The sequence below is a fragment of the Protomyctophum bolini genome (genome assembly GCF_963924005.1).
Source record: "Protomyctophum bolini genome assembly, chromosome: 10".
In the NCBI taxonomy this organism is placed as follows: Eukaryota; Metazoa; Chordata; class Actinopteri; order Myctophiformes; family Myctophidae; genus Protomyctophum; species Protomyctophum bolini.
This window is the reverse complement of record NC_137871.1, coordinates 40,643,611-40,660,697: the sequence shown is the minus strand read 5'-3', so window position 1 is coordinate 40,660,697 and position 17,087 is coordinate 40,643,611. Positions and strand designations below refer to the sequence as shown.

At 43.4% G+C, this 17,087-nt stretch overlaps 1 protein-coding gene across 2 annotated transcripts in view; it reads right to left on the bottom strand.

The window, feature by feature from the left end:
• atp8a1 (ATPase phospholipid transporting 8A1) overlaps nucleotides 1-17,087 on the bottom strand; it is a 145,183-nt gene that overhangs the window by 84,225 nt on the left and 43,871 nt on the right. For both annotated transcript variants that reach the window (XM_080773825.1, XM_080773826.1), the window contains exons 8-15: nucleotides 15,213-15,282; nucleotides 13,269-13,396; nucleotides 12,277-12,388; nucleotides 11,964-12,129; nucleotides 8,246-8,373; nucleotides 6,602-6,679; nucleotides 6,240-6,328; nucleotides 2,822-2,866 (exon numbers count right to left, since the gene is read on the bottom strand). In XM_080773825.1, coding sequence (XP_080629951.1) covers nucleotides 2,822-2,866; nucleotides 6,240-6,328; nucleotides 6,602-6,679; nucleotides 8,246-8,373; nucleotides 11,964-12,129; nucleotides 12,277-12,388; nucleotides 13,269-13,396; nucleotides 15,213-15,282 — 816 coding nt within the window. The remainder of the gene's footprint in view (nucleotides 1-2,821; nucleotides 2,867-6,239; nucleotides 6,329-6,601; nucleotides 6,680-8,245; nucleotides 8,374-11,963; nucleotides 12,130-12,276; nucleotides 12,389-13,268; nucleotides 13,397-15,212; nucleotides 15,283-17,087) is intronic.

Below are 17,087 nucleotides of genomic sequence, written 5' to 3'. Positions count from 1 at the left end.
TTTCTCTTGAGACGCATAAGTCGGGCATCTCTGAATCCCAGCCAAAGCACAATAACTTCCTATGGCCAGCAGCCACTAATCCTCTGTCCGAGATCGATTGCCGATCCGGTGATAAATAGAGGCCGATAGATCACGAAGATAAGCAGACCTCTCCATGGAACCGGGCCTTAATAGAAACATTACCACCGCTGCCATTAGCAACCGTAAGTCTCCCTAATCCCCAGAGGATGTGCCGTTCAGGCTGTAAGAGCCACCCAGCGCTGCACGCTCTAGTCCACAGCACATGTAGCTCTGGGGCTGAAGGAACATCAGGGGAGAGACAGCAATGCAATTACAATGGTAGGAGTGGAGTTGACACAGTGTTACATCTAGATGCACTAGGCATAAAGGAAATCTATCATACTCTCAGGCCTATATTAAAATATGTCATGTCATGGAACAGGCGGAAGGCAATTTCTCCATTTCTCCACGCCCCCCTGCACAGGGACACCACACTTGCTTCCTCTAAATGGCTTTCGGTGATTGTATGATAGTGAATATGTTATTACTGATGTCTTGCTCTGATTAGGTTAGGGTCACATGATTGTTTTTGGGTCATTTATCTTATGGTTACACATTTATCTAGTTTTCCTCTCTGTAGCTGTTGGGCTGAAAAGGTTAAAGATGGAGTGCCGTGATTTTTTCTATTGTTATATAAGGAGGTATAATGGGTGGTGATCCACCTGAACTGAAGCCGCACCCACAGCTGTAGCTGTATGATAAAGTGGGAGGGGTTAGGGGAGGGGCTGATAGTGTGGTGTCACTATATTACCGTTTATTTCATTGGCCCGTTTGACTGTCACGGGTTCAGCCTCCTAGAATGAATAAGAAGGATAGTGCACGGAGGCGCGGCCTAGGCTCCTGCGGGAGGTTTGCACATGCTCAGTGTAAACAGGAACTGCGATGATGGAGTGTTCCAGCAGAGGTGCTAGATAGAAAGCTCATAACTTGTGATGTAAATAAGGAGATCCAGAACAGTTGAGAATTAAACAGCAGCCACCCTTCCCTTTTCAAATGTTTTGTATCATCCACAGCACTTGAATGAACAGTATCCATGTTCCTTTGTCATTTCACAAAAATAAAGAACATGGAAAATCCACAAAAGAAAATATACAAAAACATTAACATTTAGTGAATGTACTTGTCCTTTATCTTTCAGTCTGTTATACACAATTTGTGCAAACCTCCCGCAGGAGCCTAGGCCGCGCTTCCGTGCACCATCCTTCTTATTCATTCTTGTCAGCCTCCTAGAAGAAACCCTAAATACAAGGTGTCTAATGAAGTCACCTCATAGACACATGAAAAACTGGAAAAATTAAAAAGAATTGTGGCACTCCATCTTTAACTGCATATGGATGGGGCACACAGTTGGACAAATAACTTAATTTGGATTCATCACCATTCTTTTGACCGAGTAAAGAAAATAAGGTTTTTATAAATGCTAAGCTGTTGTCTTCTTCAGCAATGGTGCAGCTCTCCAGTACACACCCATCGTCTTGATGAAATTTCTGGAACTCGAGGCTCGCTTGGGCGATGGTCAGTTATTGATTATCTGCCAGCAAGCAGAGATCCCCGTCACTATGGAAACAGGGGTGTTGGTTGTTCAGCCACCACGGACTGACCACACCACATTCTGCAAGAGACCATGATGTCCTGCACTGTTCCAGTCATTTATGGAGAGCCACCTGTTTACAAAACCAACACTTCCTCACAGTTTCAATGTTGGAACAGAGTTAATTGAGATTGGTTACCGATGATTACAAGGAACATGTCACAGGCCTGTATCAACCTAAAACACATTAAAGGAGGAATAGTGGGCTGGCCACAAAGTCTACTCTAGACTATAGAGGGTATGCGCATGACATCATCATCATACCCGGAAGTTATGCAGGAACGCCTAATGACTGGCAAAAAACTACGTCCTGGACTTGACAGCCCATACATCCAAACAGAAAGGTTCTTTCTGACTGCATTAAACAACGTTAAACGACGATAAACTCACTCGATTTGTCATTCACTTTATGCATGCGCATGCGCATGCCCATGCCCATGCTGCCACTAGGCCATGGGCGTTGTTTTCACATGTTTTGAACTTTGTTAAACAGTTCTGTGATCGCACTGGCACCTTGCCCAGATATGGAGTCAGACGTCATCGAAGCATCATAGTAGATGATGAACTGATTTTATAGATGGTCAGGCTTGTCACACGAAGTCTGAGAATCCACATTGGAGCCAAGTCAGAGATCCACATTGGAGACAGACCATTTCAATGCAGATCAGCATCATTTCTCCACAGTTTGACATAACAGGTATTGACAAACAACCCCCATGCAGAAAGGATAAGGCACGCCCATGCTGTGTATACGTCACAACACAGCAGCAAATAGAGCACAAGAGATATGTTCATGCTATTAAATGGAAATGCGTGTCTGATGACATCTTTTTGACAGCCTCAACATCAACACACACAATTTTGGAGAGGAAAACATTTTTGACTCTGATCTGTTATTTGCAAGCCAACCCTGCCACAACACCACAGATCAATTTACAGCACCTGCCTATACAGTAGTTACGCATTTCCTTGCACACTCCGCATTCCAGACTTTTCTATGACATCAGCAGATACGAATCATATCGGACACGGACTGCTGTCATGTACAACAAGTCCCAAGACCACTGAACACATAATAGTGCGCACACACACACACGCACACACACACACGCACACACACACACAAAACACACAAGCAAAGGAGCACAACCACCCAGTTGGACCGCTTACCCGTCATCCTCAGCAAAACTACCCTCCTCAGCCTCAGGAACGTGACTGTTGAAGCGAAGGTGGAGAAAGTAAAAAGCATGTTGGTTTGCTGCATGTTGTGTTAGCAAGCAGGCTCTGATTAAAGACTGTGCGAGGTTAGGATGAGTTGGATCACTTGCATGGTGGGAGTTACGATTGCCGACAGGTTATAGGTACAGGGAACGACTAGAAGTGCAACGCAGAACTATAGGTGCAAATAGCGGGAGAACTCATCTACCAATACATATTGGATCCGTTGTATTTGACATCATAAACCACATGAACCCATGCGTCCATAATAGGCAAAGATCCCGCGAAAACAGGCAAACATTCGTAGAAAATTGCAGATATACAAGTAGTTCCGTACAAGGCGTTTTCGGTAAATAGGTTTGGTGTAGAAGCTAAATACGGGGGACTATAGCAAGTACAGTATAGACCCCAGGGAACCATGGTCAATGAACTCTACAGTTTAAATGGTGGAAATGGGGTAAGCTCCTATAGCTAAAAGCTGGCACAGCTGTAAATACATGTACAATGTACTGTATTATACAATTATAATTTATTATATTAGATGATCACTTATAAAAACACTATTCATGTTTCTTATATAGAGACTGCTAATTTGAATATATTCTGCACTTAAAATGTTACATTGCCAAATCCATTTCAAGAGCCAAACTTGGGCAGAAATGTGAATATCTAGGAAGCAAAGAAAATTCAAGGGAGGTCTCTCGGTCTTCCACTCTATACTTCCGCATCAGGCAAGAGGAGTAAACGGGCTTGGCAATTAGCCGTGTGTGTGTGTGTGTGTGTGTGTGTGTGTGTGTGTGTGTGTGTGTTTTCTTGGCTGCCATGTCCAATACCCCCTGAAATGGTGGTGAGAATGCACTGCTGTTCCAAGGCACCAAATTATTTTCAAACCTCCGCTGTGGCAATTTCAGTGCAGTCCAGGCTTTTGTTAATTATAATATGAGAGGGAGTGGAAGTGACCGGGCACTATGCTTCACTGAACACTCTGGCTCACAACTTCATTACGACCGCCTCCATTTCATCACAAGCCCAAGGCGTGATTTACACTTCCTTGCGCGCCGGTGTCACGCGCGGAAATTCCACGATCTACAAGCTCGCAAGACAACGAGGTGCGCCGCAAGGTGAGCTTGTAGGCAGGCTATTTTCTCTGCCACAAAAAAATAAATCAGGCTTAAGGGCTGAGTGAATCCAACGAACCTGTATTGTATTGTATTTATTACATATCTGCAATAACAAGCCAATTGTATAGCCGTCATAGCCGAATGGGTAGAGTGCACAGTCTGGAAGAAAGAATGACCCCGGTTCGCATTCCAGCCTCGGCTATGTGTCAAAGTGTCCCTGAGCAAGACTCTTAACCAACTGCTGGATCTTCACCACTATCCATCTGAGCAGCCATCAGCCGGGTGAAACTGAATTTGCCCCTGCCCGACAACCGCTTCCAGTCGTTATAGAGGAACAGGATAGGATTATAGTAGGTCTGATATTTTGTTAAAACGAAGACGAAGGTATGAAGACGAAGGTACTTGCCTTATTAAAATATTAAGATTAATGGCCCAGAATCTCATAACAAAAATCACACTCATGTGAATATTTTCTCTTTGGTAGTTGTACTAGTTTAAGTAATAATTTTTATGTATATCTTGTGTCAATGTTTGACTTCTCTGTTCTGATGTGTTTTATGTGCTCTATGTAGTCGTAATGAATGCAACACACACACACACACACACACACACACACACACACACACACACACACACACACACACACACACACACACACACACACACACAGACACACAGACTAAGAGTTAGTCTGACTCTAACCTAATGTATTGAGATGGACTCTTATCCAGTGGAATAAATTAGTGTCTACACCATGGGGGATGGTTTTATTGATTACAGCAGCACTTCATTTATGCATGTGAAGTGAAATAAGTGGGGGTGGCATCAGCAACTGTGTTTAGTAACCGGGCGTGCACTATTGTACATATTTTTTTTGCCAAAAAGCTTGGGTCAAATTAACAATTTGAACTGAACTATTATCGTTCAGATACATTGCTGGGACAGATTTAGGGTGATAAGACTATTGCAACTACCGGTACGTACTTTGTTAGTCTAACTGAGTAGTTGCTTGCAGTAGTATAGTATTATCAAAAGTGGCTTGGATCATTAATGTCTTCCTCTTCCTCCCCTGAAATGGAACACTCATCCATATATGTATGTGTCCTCATTTGAGACTTCCAAAGGAAGGTAGTGGTTTTTTTGGAAAGAAGACAAGCCTCTTGTGAGGCTTCATGTTTAGAGGAATTAGTTTCTTTCCCTGTTGGCCCACGACGGTCTTTACTGATTTCAAGCAAGGGGCAGAACTCTCTGGAGTATAAAACATAACAATCCCAATGACCATATACTAGTAGATAAAAGAACATTCTAAGTAAAACTAGTTCAAAAGGACTTTTCTGCAGAAATTAAATACATAAAGTAAATACATAGAATAATCAATGTTCTGTGCTGGCATGGCATACAATAAACTATGGAACAGGAAACTCTAGATAAAAATACTCATGTCCTTAAGCATGCTCTTCACCGATCAGGTTTTTTAATTGAATTCTGATGGGATTAATCATATAGTGTCACACCAGCACTTCCCTCGGCTTGTGGAGATACCCTGTTCCCCACCAAACTTCCTTCCTCTCAATCTGCTAATTATTTATGTGCTTAAGTGAATTAATGGTTTATTCATAGAGCAATTTCATTAAGGGTTGACTTAACTAATGTCAGCCTGTAACAGAATAAAGTACTGTGACAAAAGAGCAGAACCTTCGTCAAGTCGGGTGCTTTTGCCTGTTTTTTGTTGTTGTTGTTGTTATAAACAAACAGCTCCTGCGATGCTGAGCATCGAATTATATTTGTTAAAGTTGCAGGGTGCCAAGCTAACGACTTAGGTGAAATCTACGTCTGACAAAGAAAAATGTGTTGTGCAGTCAGATTTCACACAAAACAAACATTCAGCGGGAACAAACTATTCCTGTGTGTGTGTGTGTGTGTGTGTGTGTGTGTGTGTGTGTGTGTGTGTGTGTGTTCGCTCGCGTCTTGGGGGTGGGAGGGGGGGCCGAGGTTGGCAGTGCCTTTGCTTGCAAATGTCTGTCTGCTTTTTATTTATAGCCTTCAATGGGTGAAGCAGTGATGCAGCTGCTAATGAGGAGGCTGGGAGAGAGACAGAAACACCAGATGTACTCAGATTCACACTTTATCAAATGAGGCCGACAGGGGGGGCGGGGTTCGAGGGGTGGGCGGGTGGGTGCATAAAAGAGGCGGAGAGTGGAGGAGGAGCCACGGTGGAGTGAGGTCACTGTGGCGAAGCGGCGACTCACCCATAGGTCACACCGGCGATGGTGCACTTCTTGAACTGCATCACGTTGCACGTCAGCGTTCCCGTCTTGTCAGAGAAAATGTATTTCACCTGCAGGTGGGGGTATAACAGAGAGCAACAGTATATTGTGCTGTGTGGCAGAAGGGTGAAATCAGCCCTCAACGGCTCCTGTCAAAAATATGAGGTGGGGATGGGGAGGGAAGACGAGGCTTCCCTCCCCATCCGTCTGACATACAGTACGTGGTAATGTGGTAATGTTTTGTATTTTATCAATGCGTATACACTCTACGCTAAAAGCAGGGTGTGGTGTGTTGAAATGTATTGAGTGCAAGTGAGAGTGTAATTTGTGTCACATCATTGTACCTGGCCTAACTCTTCGTTCAGGTTGGAGGTGCGGGCCATGGCAGGAGTGTTGGTGGGCTCATACAGCATGTCTTCGTCCTGAAACCAATCACAAAGAAAACTTTCTAGGGACGATAAAATCTTGACCCCCAACTCACCGGGCCGACGTCGGCGTTGATAAGTGTCGGTTGGGAAGTGTCTGTGGCCAAAAATGAGCAATGAGGCGTCACAGCCAAGCTACACCGAGCGAGTGTGCGTGTGACATATGCCAGTCGGTGAAAATAATGCATGTGCGAACCGCTGTTTCCATTTGAGAGACAATATATGTGCGAGTGGGGCCGGTGTAGCCGGTATCATTGACACACATCTGGATCTTTCCACATGCGCTGTACTTGCGCGGTAAATTCCCCACACAGACGCGCACAACCGCGCTCGGTGTAGCTTGACCAGGATTTCCTGGTTTAAGTCCACCCTGGGCAAGACTACGCTGAAAAGATCATCAGCGGAAGTTGCAGGATTTTAGCGGAAGTATTGCCCATTAAGGAAATGACGTTGATGCTTTGCAAATCAGTTTACATTCCCCCGCGAATGAAACAAGTGTTGTGATTGGTCTGGAAAATACATCTGACGGATATTCCGGAGGATACGTCCGCCGATAGCTTATCTGCCCTACGTTGTGACCAGGCTTTTCTTTTCGCAGATACATAAGTAAGTATGGGCCCGAGGCTAGGTTAAGTCACCAGTATTAAGAAATGTGCCCATAATCAATCGTGTGTCTGCTCGCTCATACAGTTGCAATGAATCAGTTAAAGGAGAAATCCCCATATCCCCCTCCCAACACAACAGATTGATTCTCAGTCAGGGTGGTCCCTGGTTGATAATCAGTTGAAAACCCTTTGTATAGGTTTCACCATTGTTTTCACAGTTGCAATTAAACCCCGAGTGTGAGTGCTCATTCTCCAACAAACTCATGGGTAATGGGTATACAAGACAGATTGACCACGATATCAATGAAAAGAATGATGAGTAGATGGAGCTGAATTCGGCTACCTTTTCACAGCTAACACCAGACATATCTCACAACTTCAGACGACTTACAGTCTGTGGTAGTCTGGACAACAAAGGTTGGTGTGTAGCCAATAAAGTACTTTTTCCACCACTGGGGATAAGTGCCCACTACGCTCCAGGAGTTTCAACCAGGGTTGCATTACACTCCCCTGTGTTGAAAAGCAGCAGCTGGCGACTCCATTTGTGTCGCAGGAGGTCATTCAGTCAGTTGTCTATACAGTCCCCAGGCCAACAGTGGGGCACCTGACAGTGACAGAGACCATGATACACATTGGGGAATTTATTACTAAAATAATTGGGTAGACAATTGGGAGAACATACATCTTTTTAAAGTGAAAAATGTAGGTGTAACGAACACATTTATTTAGAAATCTGTTTTGTTAAATGCACAGATAAATAATAAAACATCATGGGAAAAATAGGGAGAATATTTTCTCTCCCTTGTGGGTGGAGCTCAAGTAGAGTTTTTGAACTAACCAGACATCTTAGAAGAGACATCACAGAACCCCCAAAAAATGACCAAAAACTAAGAAAAAGTGAAGTTTCATTATAAAGGCCCTTTAATAATCGTTGGGGACAATTTTAATTTGAACTCACCCAATTTATGAAAAAGGCCTGGATGAACTTGATAACCTCCAGGGTGACGAGGAGACTGATTGGAATGAGGTTGTTGAAAAGGATGATGAACGTGAGGAAGTTGAGGCCAAAGTTAGCCGCACCACCATCTGTCAGAGAAAACAAGTGTTTGGACAAAGGGAGCAATAGAGAGGGATGCTCATGAGTAGTGCAGGTTCCACCAAGATTCGTTGGGAAAATGAAAATGCCCAAAGCTACTCCCAGCTAATGGCCAACGTTATCCCAGCGCTCAAGGATGCGTTTGTGCCAACTTTGTGCATTAGCTGGAGTTTAAACCATCTCTTCCACCCAACCTCGTCCCCTCACCACTCGACTGATTAGCAGACTAATTTGATGTCCCAAAGCCAACAGGGACTGAGACATCAGTAGATGTGTCAGTAGTGTCATTATAGCAGCAGCCTTGGCATCCAGCATGATCCAGGCAATGGTTTCCACAAAGCACTATGAAAATGATGCTTTTCCCACCCTCCCACCCAAATCGATGGTGATTCACATGTAACCCCCCACTGACACCAAACACGAAATCATGAGCGATGTGATTTACCTTTCCTCAGCGTGTAGGAGGTTGCAAGAGTTACCTTCCTCAACCCAAGGCTTCATCTTACCAATGAGGGTTGAGAGGGACAGCCCTTCAGCAAGACATGAATGATCGCAAAAATAAAAACACCAAAATGGCACAAAAGGGTGGGGGGGTGGGGGTGAAGGGGGGAGGTGGGAAGCTACTGCTACTGGTACAACAGCACATAAAAGGTTTGTAAGAGGTTGAGGGGAAGACAAACATGTTGGATGCTCTCAAGACAATGGAGGGGGATTCAGTCCATAGCACATTTCCAACCAACATGTGGAAAAGAGTGGGCGGATTGCGATACCATTGATGGCATCAATTATACAGTAACTCCTGTAGTTTTCTCACTTCCGTATAAGCAGCCAGCTTGCGAATAGCCCAAATTAGATTAGATAGTTTTTTGTTTTGCTAGCGAAAGAGGGTCGTTGGGAGGATTTAAATCGAGAGTCTTTAAGGAAATGTTAAAAGCCAATCACACCACTGCACAGGTCACTACATGCACAGGTCATAATTTCACTCCATGTGTTAGCCAAAATGGTTCCTTGTTATAGTGTACTTAAAATATTAATACTAAATTAAGCTGGCAAGCTTACAAAGAAAACACTAGTAGGTTAGAGCAAAAGGACGGTTTTCAAATTTGTTCTACCATTTCAGAATATAAAGGAAGACTACCTCAAATCTAAAAGCAGCGGCAAAGAGACCAGTTACAACCTCCAGCAAATAGTTCAGGCGTAACAGTGCATCTATATGCATTTAACCCATTCTGACCTGAGATCAGATTCATACGAGGTTTCCACTGGACACACACTGGTCTGATGAACCCATTCTGACCTGAGATCAGATTCTAAAAATGTCAGTCGCTCTTCGATTTTTCTAAAATAGCAGACCTACAAGCTCGTAGCGCGCCACTCGGTGGCGCGCTATGAGCTTGTAGATCTGCTGTTTTTCAATAGATAAAGCATAACATGATGCTAACACCAAAATGGGTGCCAGGTCAGAATGGGTTAACAGGACAGTATTTTAAGAAGGTAAATATCAGCCGAAGCTAAATGACGAAGAGGGAGAAAAACGACAACTAAAGCTACCTACTATTTAGCAGACATGGATTTAACAGAGAGGTGTGGTTAGCGGGTGGCATGAATCCATATCAGGTCAAATCCTCCATGTTCATTTAACTTGTAAGAATTTACCTGGAAAGCTTCATTCCATTTTCACACGCTCAGAAGTAAATGAACACTGAGGATTTTAATGTGAAATGGCTGCTGAATAAATTATTTTGTACTTCTGCATAAAGGAAAGATGTTAAGACATCTATATATATATACAGCTGGTGTCAGCACTCTATGCTGAGTCAAAGTCAAATGAATTATTTATGAACCATGCATAATGACAGCCCTTGGTGACATATGGGCCATGGTGTTTCATATGCGGTGGGCTAACTGCTCACCGGTGTTGACTGTTTTGATGCTGCTGTCTGCACGCAAGGCGTCCAATGTGTGTGCTTCGATAAACTGTGTGCAATTACAGTCACAATTGTGCGTGCATCTGTGTGTGTGTGTGTGTGTGCGCATGGTAGAGCTATTGACAACTAGTGTGTGTGTGCGCATGGTAGAGCTATTGACATCTTGCCACCTCTCTCTTTTGTCACAGGTTGGATAATGTGCACTGGACTTAGTCTCCACCGCTCCTCAAGGAAAGACAATCAGTCCCAAGATGGACACCTGCTTTATGACTCACATTCCCCTCGTTAGTACAGTGCAGGGTCTTTATAGCTGTGGGTGTTAGTGTTACAGAAGGCAGCACTTGAAACCACTGTGATTCCAATCTGAGCCAATACAACATCTTCTAAAGAGGAACAGTGTGAGTCGTAAAACAGACTTAAAACTGACCAGGGCACAACCTCTCCTTCACAGGCCTGCCAGGATACAGAGGAATGGCAGATAGGTGATACGATAACCGCTTTGCAAACCTGGTTTCAGAGCTTCACCACAACAGACACGCCGGTCAAGGACGTCCAATTTGCAATGCCACACCAGCAGCTGTACAGATCTTATTGCCTACTTTCCTTCCTACATTCATGTAAAATATACAATTTTCATTTTGTAACGTGCGTTAGAAATGAGTTAGCTTTTCTGCATATCTCTCTAAGCCATCTCTTCCGTACAGGCTCGGTCTTCTCTTTAAAAATCAACACAACTAAATGAGACAGTGGAGACATTTAGAAAATGTCAGTGGTTGCTTGTCCCTTGGGCTGTGCTGTGTGTTTCATTCAAGCAATAAACAAATCTAAACCCTCCCCGATACAAGAAATCTTCCTGAGAATACCCTCATCTCCCAGGCTCAGAGCAGACAATAAGTGTTCTAATTAATTTCCAATGAAAGAATGAGGAAAAGGAACAAAATTGGAAGGGAGGGATGGGGTGGGGTGGAGAGGTCTGAGGCTTGGATTTGCAAAGCGTTTAACATGCCACAAAACATGAGAGGAGAGGAGAGACACTGTTTGGATCAGGCACCAAAAAACAAAAGTCAATGAAAATATAAGAGAGCTGGAGGGGAAACACCTATGGTTGGGTCCCAGGTTTGGGCTCGTCCATGGCACGGGCCCCTACAAAGTAGGGCAACCGTATAGGGAGGGAGGGGACTTCATTTGCTTAGCAAAGGCAGAGCTTCAGTTAGGGGTTAGTAAGGGAGGGTCATTCACGGATGGCCAAGGCTTTAAAATGGTTGTTACCTGGAGCTGTTAAAAAACGACAACAAAGAAAAACAAAACAAAAATCAAACAGAACGTTAGAAAGGAACTAAAAAGGTACAGCAGCGCAGTGATATTCAACCATTTCTTTTTTTTTTCACTCAATCACATCACATGTCTATGCATGTCACAGATTTCTGTTTTACGATTACAGGGAATTCAGTTATTCCCGCACATTGCCACATATTTCATTCACTTGTGTTGCAATACATGTACTTTAACCAAGGCAACATAAAGAAAAACAGCAACACACCGACACTAACATAAAGGTAACTCAAAATGACAAATAATTAAGCAGACACAGACAAGTGAGACCAAATATGTGGAATTAAAAGGTGTAGCGTTTGTGGCATCGGGGCTCTTACAGTTGAGGTCCATGTACCAGGCTGCGTTGCCATACTGGTACTTCCAGATGGTTTGGCCAATGGAGCAAACCAGAGAGATAGCCAGCAGGCAGCCAAATAGTACCAAGATCTGGAAGTTGGTGATGCGTTCCACGTTGGACAGCTTCAGAGGAGGCCGGGTTGAATTCTGTATAATGATGAATGACAAAACCAGATGTTATAGGACTCATTATTCCTTCTTTTTTTATTATCATTATTATATTTTTTGGTTTTTTAAAAATGGGTTTATCAATACATTGTAAAAACATGTAAATACTCGGCAAACATCGTTCACCTGCATGAGTTTGGTGTCATGCCCGGTGTAGACCACAACACCGTGGACCCACTGGGTGTTCCTCAGCTGGGCTCCTCTCAGTAGGATCTGATCCGGTCCAAGTGATGCAGTACTGCAGTGACACACACACACACACCAAAGAGATAATAATATTATCTACCATCTGAAACTACTCTACTAGTGATAGTGTGCACAAGACATATTACACTGATCTGTCAAGCAGTTTGAGAGATTAGCTCCGGACAGGCAGGGAAACTCTTACAGCTACACCTGCAAACACCTGTAGGATCTGTCAACAGTTAAAATCTAGATACAGTACAGTATGCTCTGGCGCCAGTGCTTAACCCATTCTGACCTGAGATCAGATTCATACAAGGTTTCCACTGGACACACACTGGTCTGATTAACCCATTCTGACCTGAGATCAGATTCTAAAAATGTCAGTCGTTCTTCGATTTTTCAAAAAATAGCAGACCTACAAGCTCGTAGCGCGCCACTCGGTGGCGCGCTATGAGCTTGTAGATCTGCTATTTTTCAATAGCTAAAGCATAACATGATGCCGACACCAAAATGGGTTCCCGTTCCCGTTCCCGGTTAACGTCATTTATTCTCTCCAACTCCAATCATGGGGCCATAATATCATAAAACTAAGCTGCCTCTATTTATATAATGCACTTCGCAGGCTAGAATAGATGCCAAAACCTTCTAACAAATTACATAATGAAATAATACATAAGCAGTAGGTACTTTTGTTTTGTTTGGTAGGGAGAATCCCTAAAATTATGTAATGTTGGGACAATGTCATTAGGCTAATGCATAATTTCAACTTTGTTTCATATCAGTGTGTGCCGAAAATAGCCGATCTACAAGCTCACAAAGTGTCGCACCTCGCAGCACACAACCTAAGTATAAATCAGGCAGCAGCTGTGTCTGTGTAGGAAGGAAGGAGGGCTGGGTGCCAGACATGTACGTAGCACTCTGTCAAAACCCACCTGTGTCCATCCAGTCGGATATTCCCTACGAACTCGTACAGATGGCGGTTGGGGCTCTCACACTCCATTTTTCCAGAGAGACGCATTAGGCTGTCAATGTCCTTGATCTCTGCAGTGATCTGGAGGCCCTGCCGTCAAACAGAGCGGATGCACGCTGTACAGGTCAGCCACTGCAGCTTTTAACACTGTCCCTAATAGGCAATCACTCTTCTGACACTCACACTCTTCTCACAATCTTCCAAGGCATTCCTCCATTTCTGACTAAAATGAACTACATTTAAAAGGTGCTGCAAGTAATACATTTTGGTTCAAACTAAAAGTTATTTTTCTTAAAGTTTAAAGCTCTATATTCTGATAGTAATCATTGTCATAGATTGTTTGTTCAGTAACAGGGGTCTCCCAATCTTTCCAGATCTTTAGTACCGGTATAATTGAAAATACATTTTCAGGTGGGTCACCATTTTCCTCCAATCAGTAGAGAGAACCCATTTAATGATTGATTGATTGATTGAATACTTTATTAACTGTTTGCATAATAGTACACAGTGCTGTAATGCAGGTATTTTCAGATGGTATACCATTTCTGGTGTCAAGCTCGAAGACTTGTCTAGGACCATAAATCAAAAACCACCAAAGTGGAAAAAGCAGTACTCCAAAATAAAAGATGCAAGATTGCCGAGGACCAGTTGCAAATTGCAGACAGGTACTCTCTTATGGCAGTTTAGTTTTGAAAGAGGGCAAGGAGTCACTTTTTGATGGCTGTTGGTAGGGCATTGCACATTTTGGTGGCAAAAACAATAGAACGAATGTAACCCAGTGGAGCTCCCTCTTGTGTTGTGCCTGTGTGTCTCTCACATTATTGAAGTAGTTTGACACATGGCACAAGGCACATGTAGCCTAGTAAACCGCCCGGCCGACGGGATTCAATTTCGTTTCCATTCAGCAGACCGTCTGCTGAATGAAAATGAAATTGAATCTTGCGACAGAGTGGTTTACCAGGCTATGGTACATGGGCATTGGGTACTGATCCTTTTTAGTAACTTGAAGACGAGGCCCATCGCAAGGTCAGGACTCTAAAATACAATCCAGGTAGGCAATTTCATCTTTCCACATTGAACGGACCCAAAAAGAATGGATTCAGTTTTGCCCATGGGTGTAATGACAGTTGAGTTTGTTCAGCGAGCCATGTTCAGATTTTGCCAAGTTCAGCGCCAAGGGCTTTTTCAACTTGCAAATTGTCCTTGTCCCGAGACCAGGAGTGCAGATAGTCATCCGCAAACAAGAACAAATTTCTGGCATGAACTGATGCCATGTCGTTAACATAAATTAAGAACAGTAAAGGCCCACATATGCATCCTTGATGAACGTCGCATCTCACTGGGAGGGGGGAGGACAGGGTTCCTTCCGTTCACCTCCACCACCTGTTTTCTCCCCCCCCAGCTAGATAGGATTTTATCCTGTTCACGGCTGCACTGTAAAAAACGATTGCCTTCAACTTATCAATCAGTATAGTGATTTACAGTGTCAAATTTCTTTTAGAGGTCCAGCTTGACTACGCCAGTAGTATTTGCCTGAGTCCACCTCACATTTGATGAGTCGGTAAAATAGAGTAGCTTCCATTTTTTCCAATATTCTAATTCCATTTAGGATTTTATCTTGATTGGATAAAATTGATATAAAAATGGATCGATCTGGAGAGACTGTTACTGAACAAACAACCTGCCCTATAACAATGATTGCTGTAGTAATATAGAGCTATTTAACACTTTAACTGCAAAAATCACTTACACCACCTTCATGAACGTATCATAAACTATGGAACACCTTGCATCAATTTACATCATATTCATTCATAACGGCTTATTCAACATCACCACAGCAGCTGACCTACTAAGTTACAGGACATTGCCAGTAGATGTAAGAAAAGTTAAGAGGCGTGGTCACCTGTCTGATTTTGAGGTTTGTTTCTCCATCCAGGTTTGATGTTTCAATGTAGCACATCCCCTGGGGTTCACTAGTGACAAGAGAAAGGAGATAGAGGCTTGGAGTACTGTAGTCTAGAACTTAATCAAGCAAGATATCTAACAAAGTTTATTTATTATTATTATTTGAATTACACAGAATATTCAGTTTACTGGAAGTAACAGTAACTGACGAGACTGCATTGACCACTTGAACCCTAGTAATCCACACCTTTGTATGACATAACAGGCGAACATTTGTCGAAAATAGCCGATCTACAAGCTTCAACAAAGACATTTGGTGTAGAAGGAAAAGGGCGGGGACCAAATATAGACCCCTGGGGGACTCCGGTCAACCAAGTATATAAGTGGTTAAGCATCAAATGCATTCTCAATCACCAACTGAGGCGGAAGGTGCCGTTTGGTGGGGGATGTATGGCAGAAAAACATCGTCAAACAAGAGCTGCGCAAAACAAAGATGCAGCACCACTAAATGACAGACTATAGTTGTGTTGGATGAGCGCTAACCTCTCAAAAACAGATTCCGAGCTGCGCTACTGAATCCGTCAGTAGGGGCATTCAGAACATGTAGACATTGTTGTTAGCAGGAATGAAAACGTAGGCGCCCCACTGGCGATAGGTTCCCAGATTGGATGAACGCTACCAATTACAGTTATGTTTTGAATCCCACCAAAGTGTAAATCACCCTGACAGGGCAAGTGTGCACACGAAAGTACTTAACTCCAAAAGTGAACACAAGTGAAACCAAATGTCCATATGATTCAGTTTGTACACAGTAAGTACACAGTAACTTCATCAACTCCTATTGTTCTCCGAGGAGATTCAGATCAACTTAAACAGAACATTTGTTTGAGTTATACGTTTTCCTTTAACACTCACACTTTTACAGTATGGCGTAGACTGAGGGAACAGACAAGGTTCTAAGCATCTTTGTTTGCTGCTGCCCTTGGTCCTGCTGTCTTTCAGAGCGCTACAGGATACCACTAAGGGAGGGAGGGAGGGAGGGAGGTGGAAAGAGAGAGATAGAAAGACAAAGAGGTGGATAGAGGAGAGAAGGAGGAAGCGGGGTGCGGGGGCAGCAGGCTTGCCGAGCACAATGATTAGAGCAGACAAATGTGCTTGTGACAGACATGGGGAGAGACACCGGGCATGGGGACAGAGAGTTGCAGGTGAGCCGGGTCACTGGTTAGCTGCTCTTCTAATAAGAGCGATTTAAGCATGCTGTGCTGGTCCAAATACAGAGAGGGGGGGGGGGGAGGGAGGGGGGGGGGGGAATCAAACAGGGCCCCGAGCACTAGAGCCCATTAACCAAAATCAAGAGCAACCCAATGAGAGCTCATTTGGTTCATGGACAGGAGCTGTGCTCTGTTGGGAAAGCTGGCAATTAAACATTCTAGAAACGGTGTAGAATTATAACACATTTCGCATATAAATAATGGCATTGTGCTTCAACTTTCAGTTAGACCATTCACATGGCAGATCCATAGTATCTATGGCTTCACAGTTTCATTGGCTAAACTCGCTAGATGCATTTGGCTTTGGCAAGCAGGTTGTCACATGAAAAAGGAACATTCTACATGGACCAGTAATAGGGAACAGACATGGACGCATGTACAGGGAACAGTAACAGCCATGCAAAGGCAAGAACCAAACTGAAAAGGATCCCTGGCTAATAAGACAAATATGCCTTAAAACATTCTACTTGCCATCTATAACTAAAATTCAAAATGTCCATGTCCATGTGTGGTCCAGCCCTATGGAATGTATGGAATGCACGTGCAAATACAAAATATTTTAAATATTGTTTTGATGCTCGTATTAACCATAGGAAGTATTA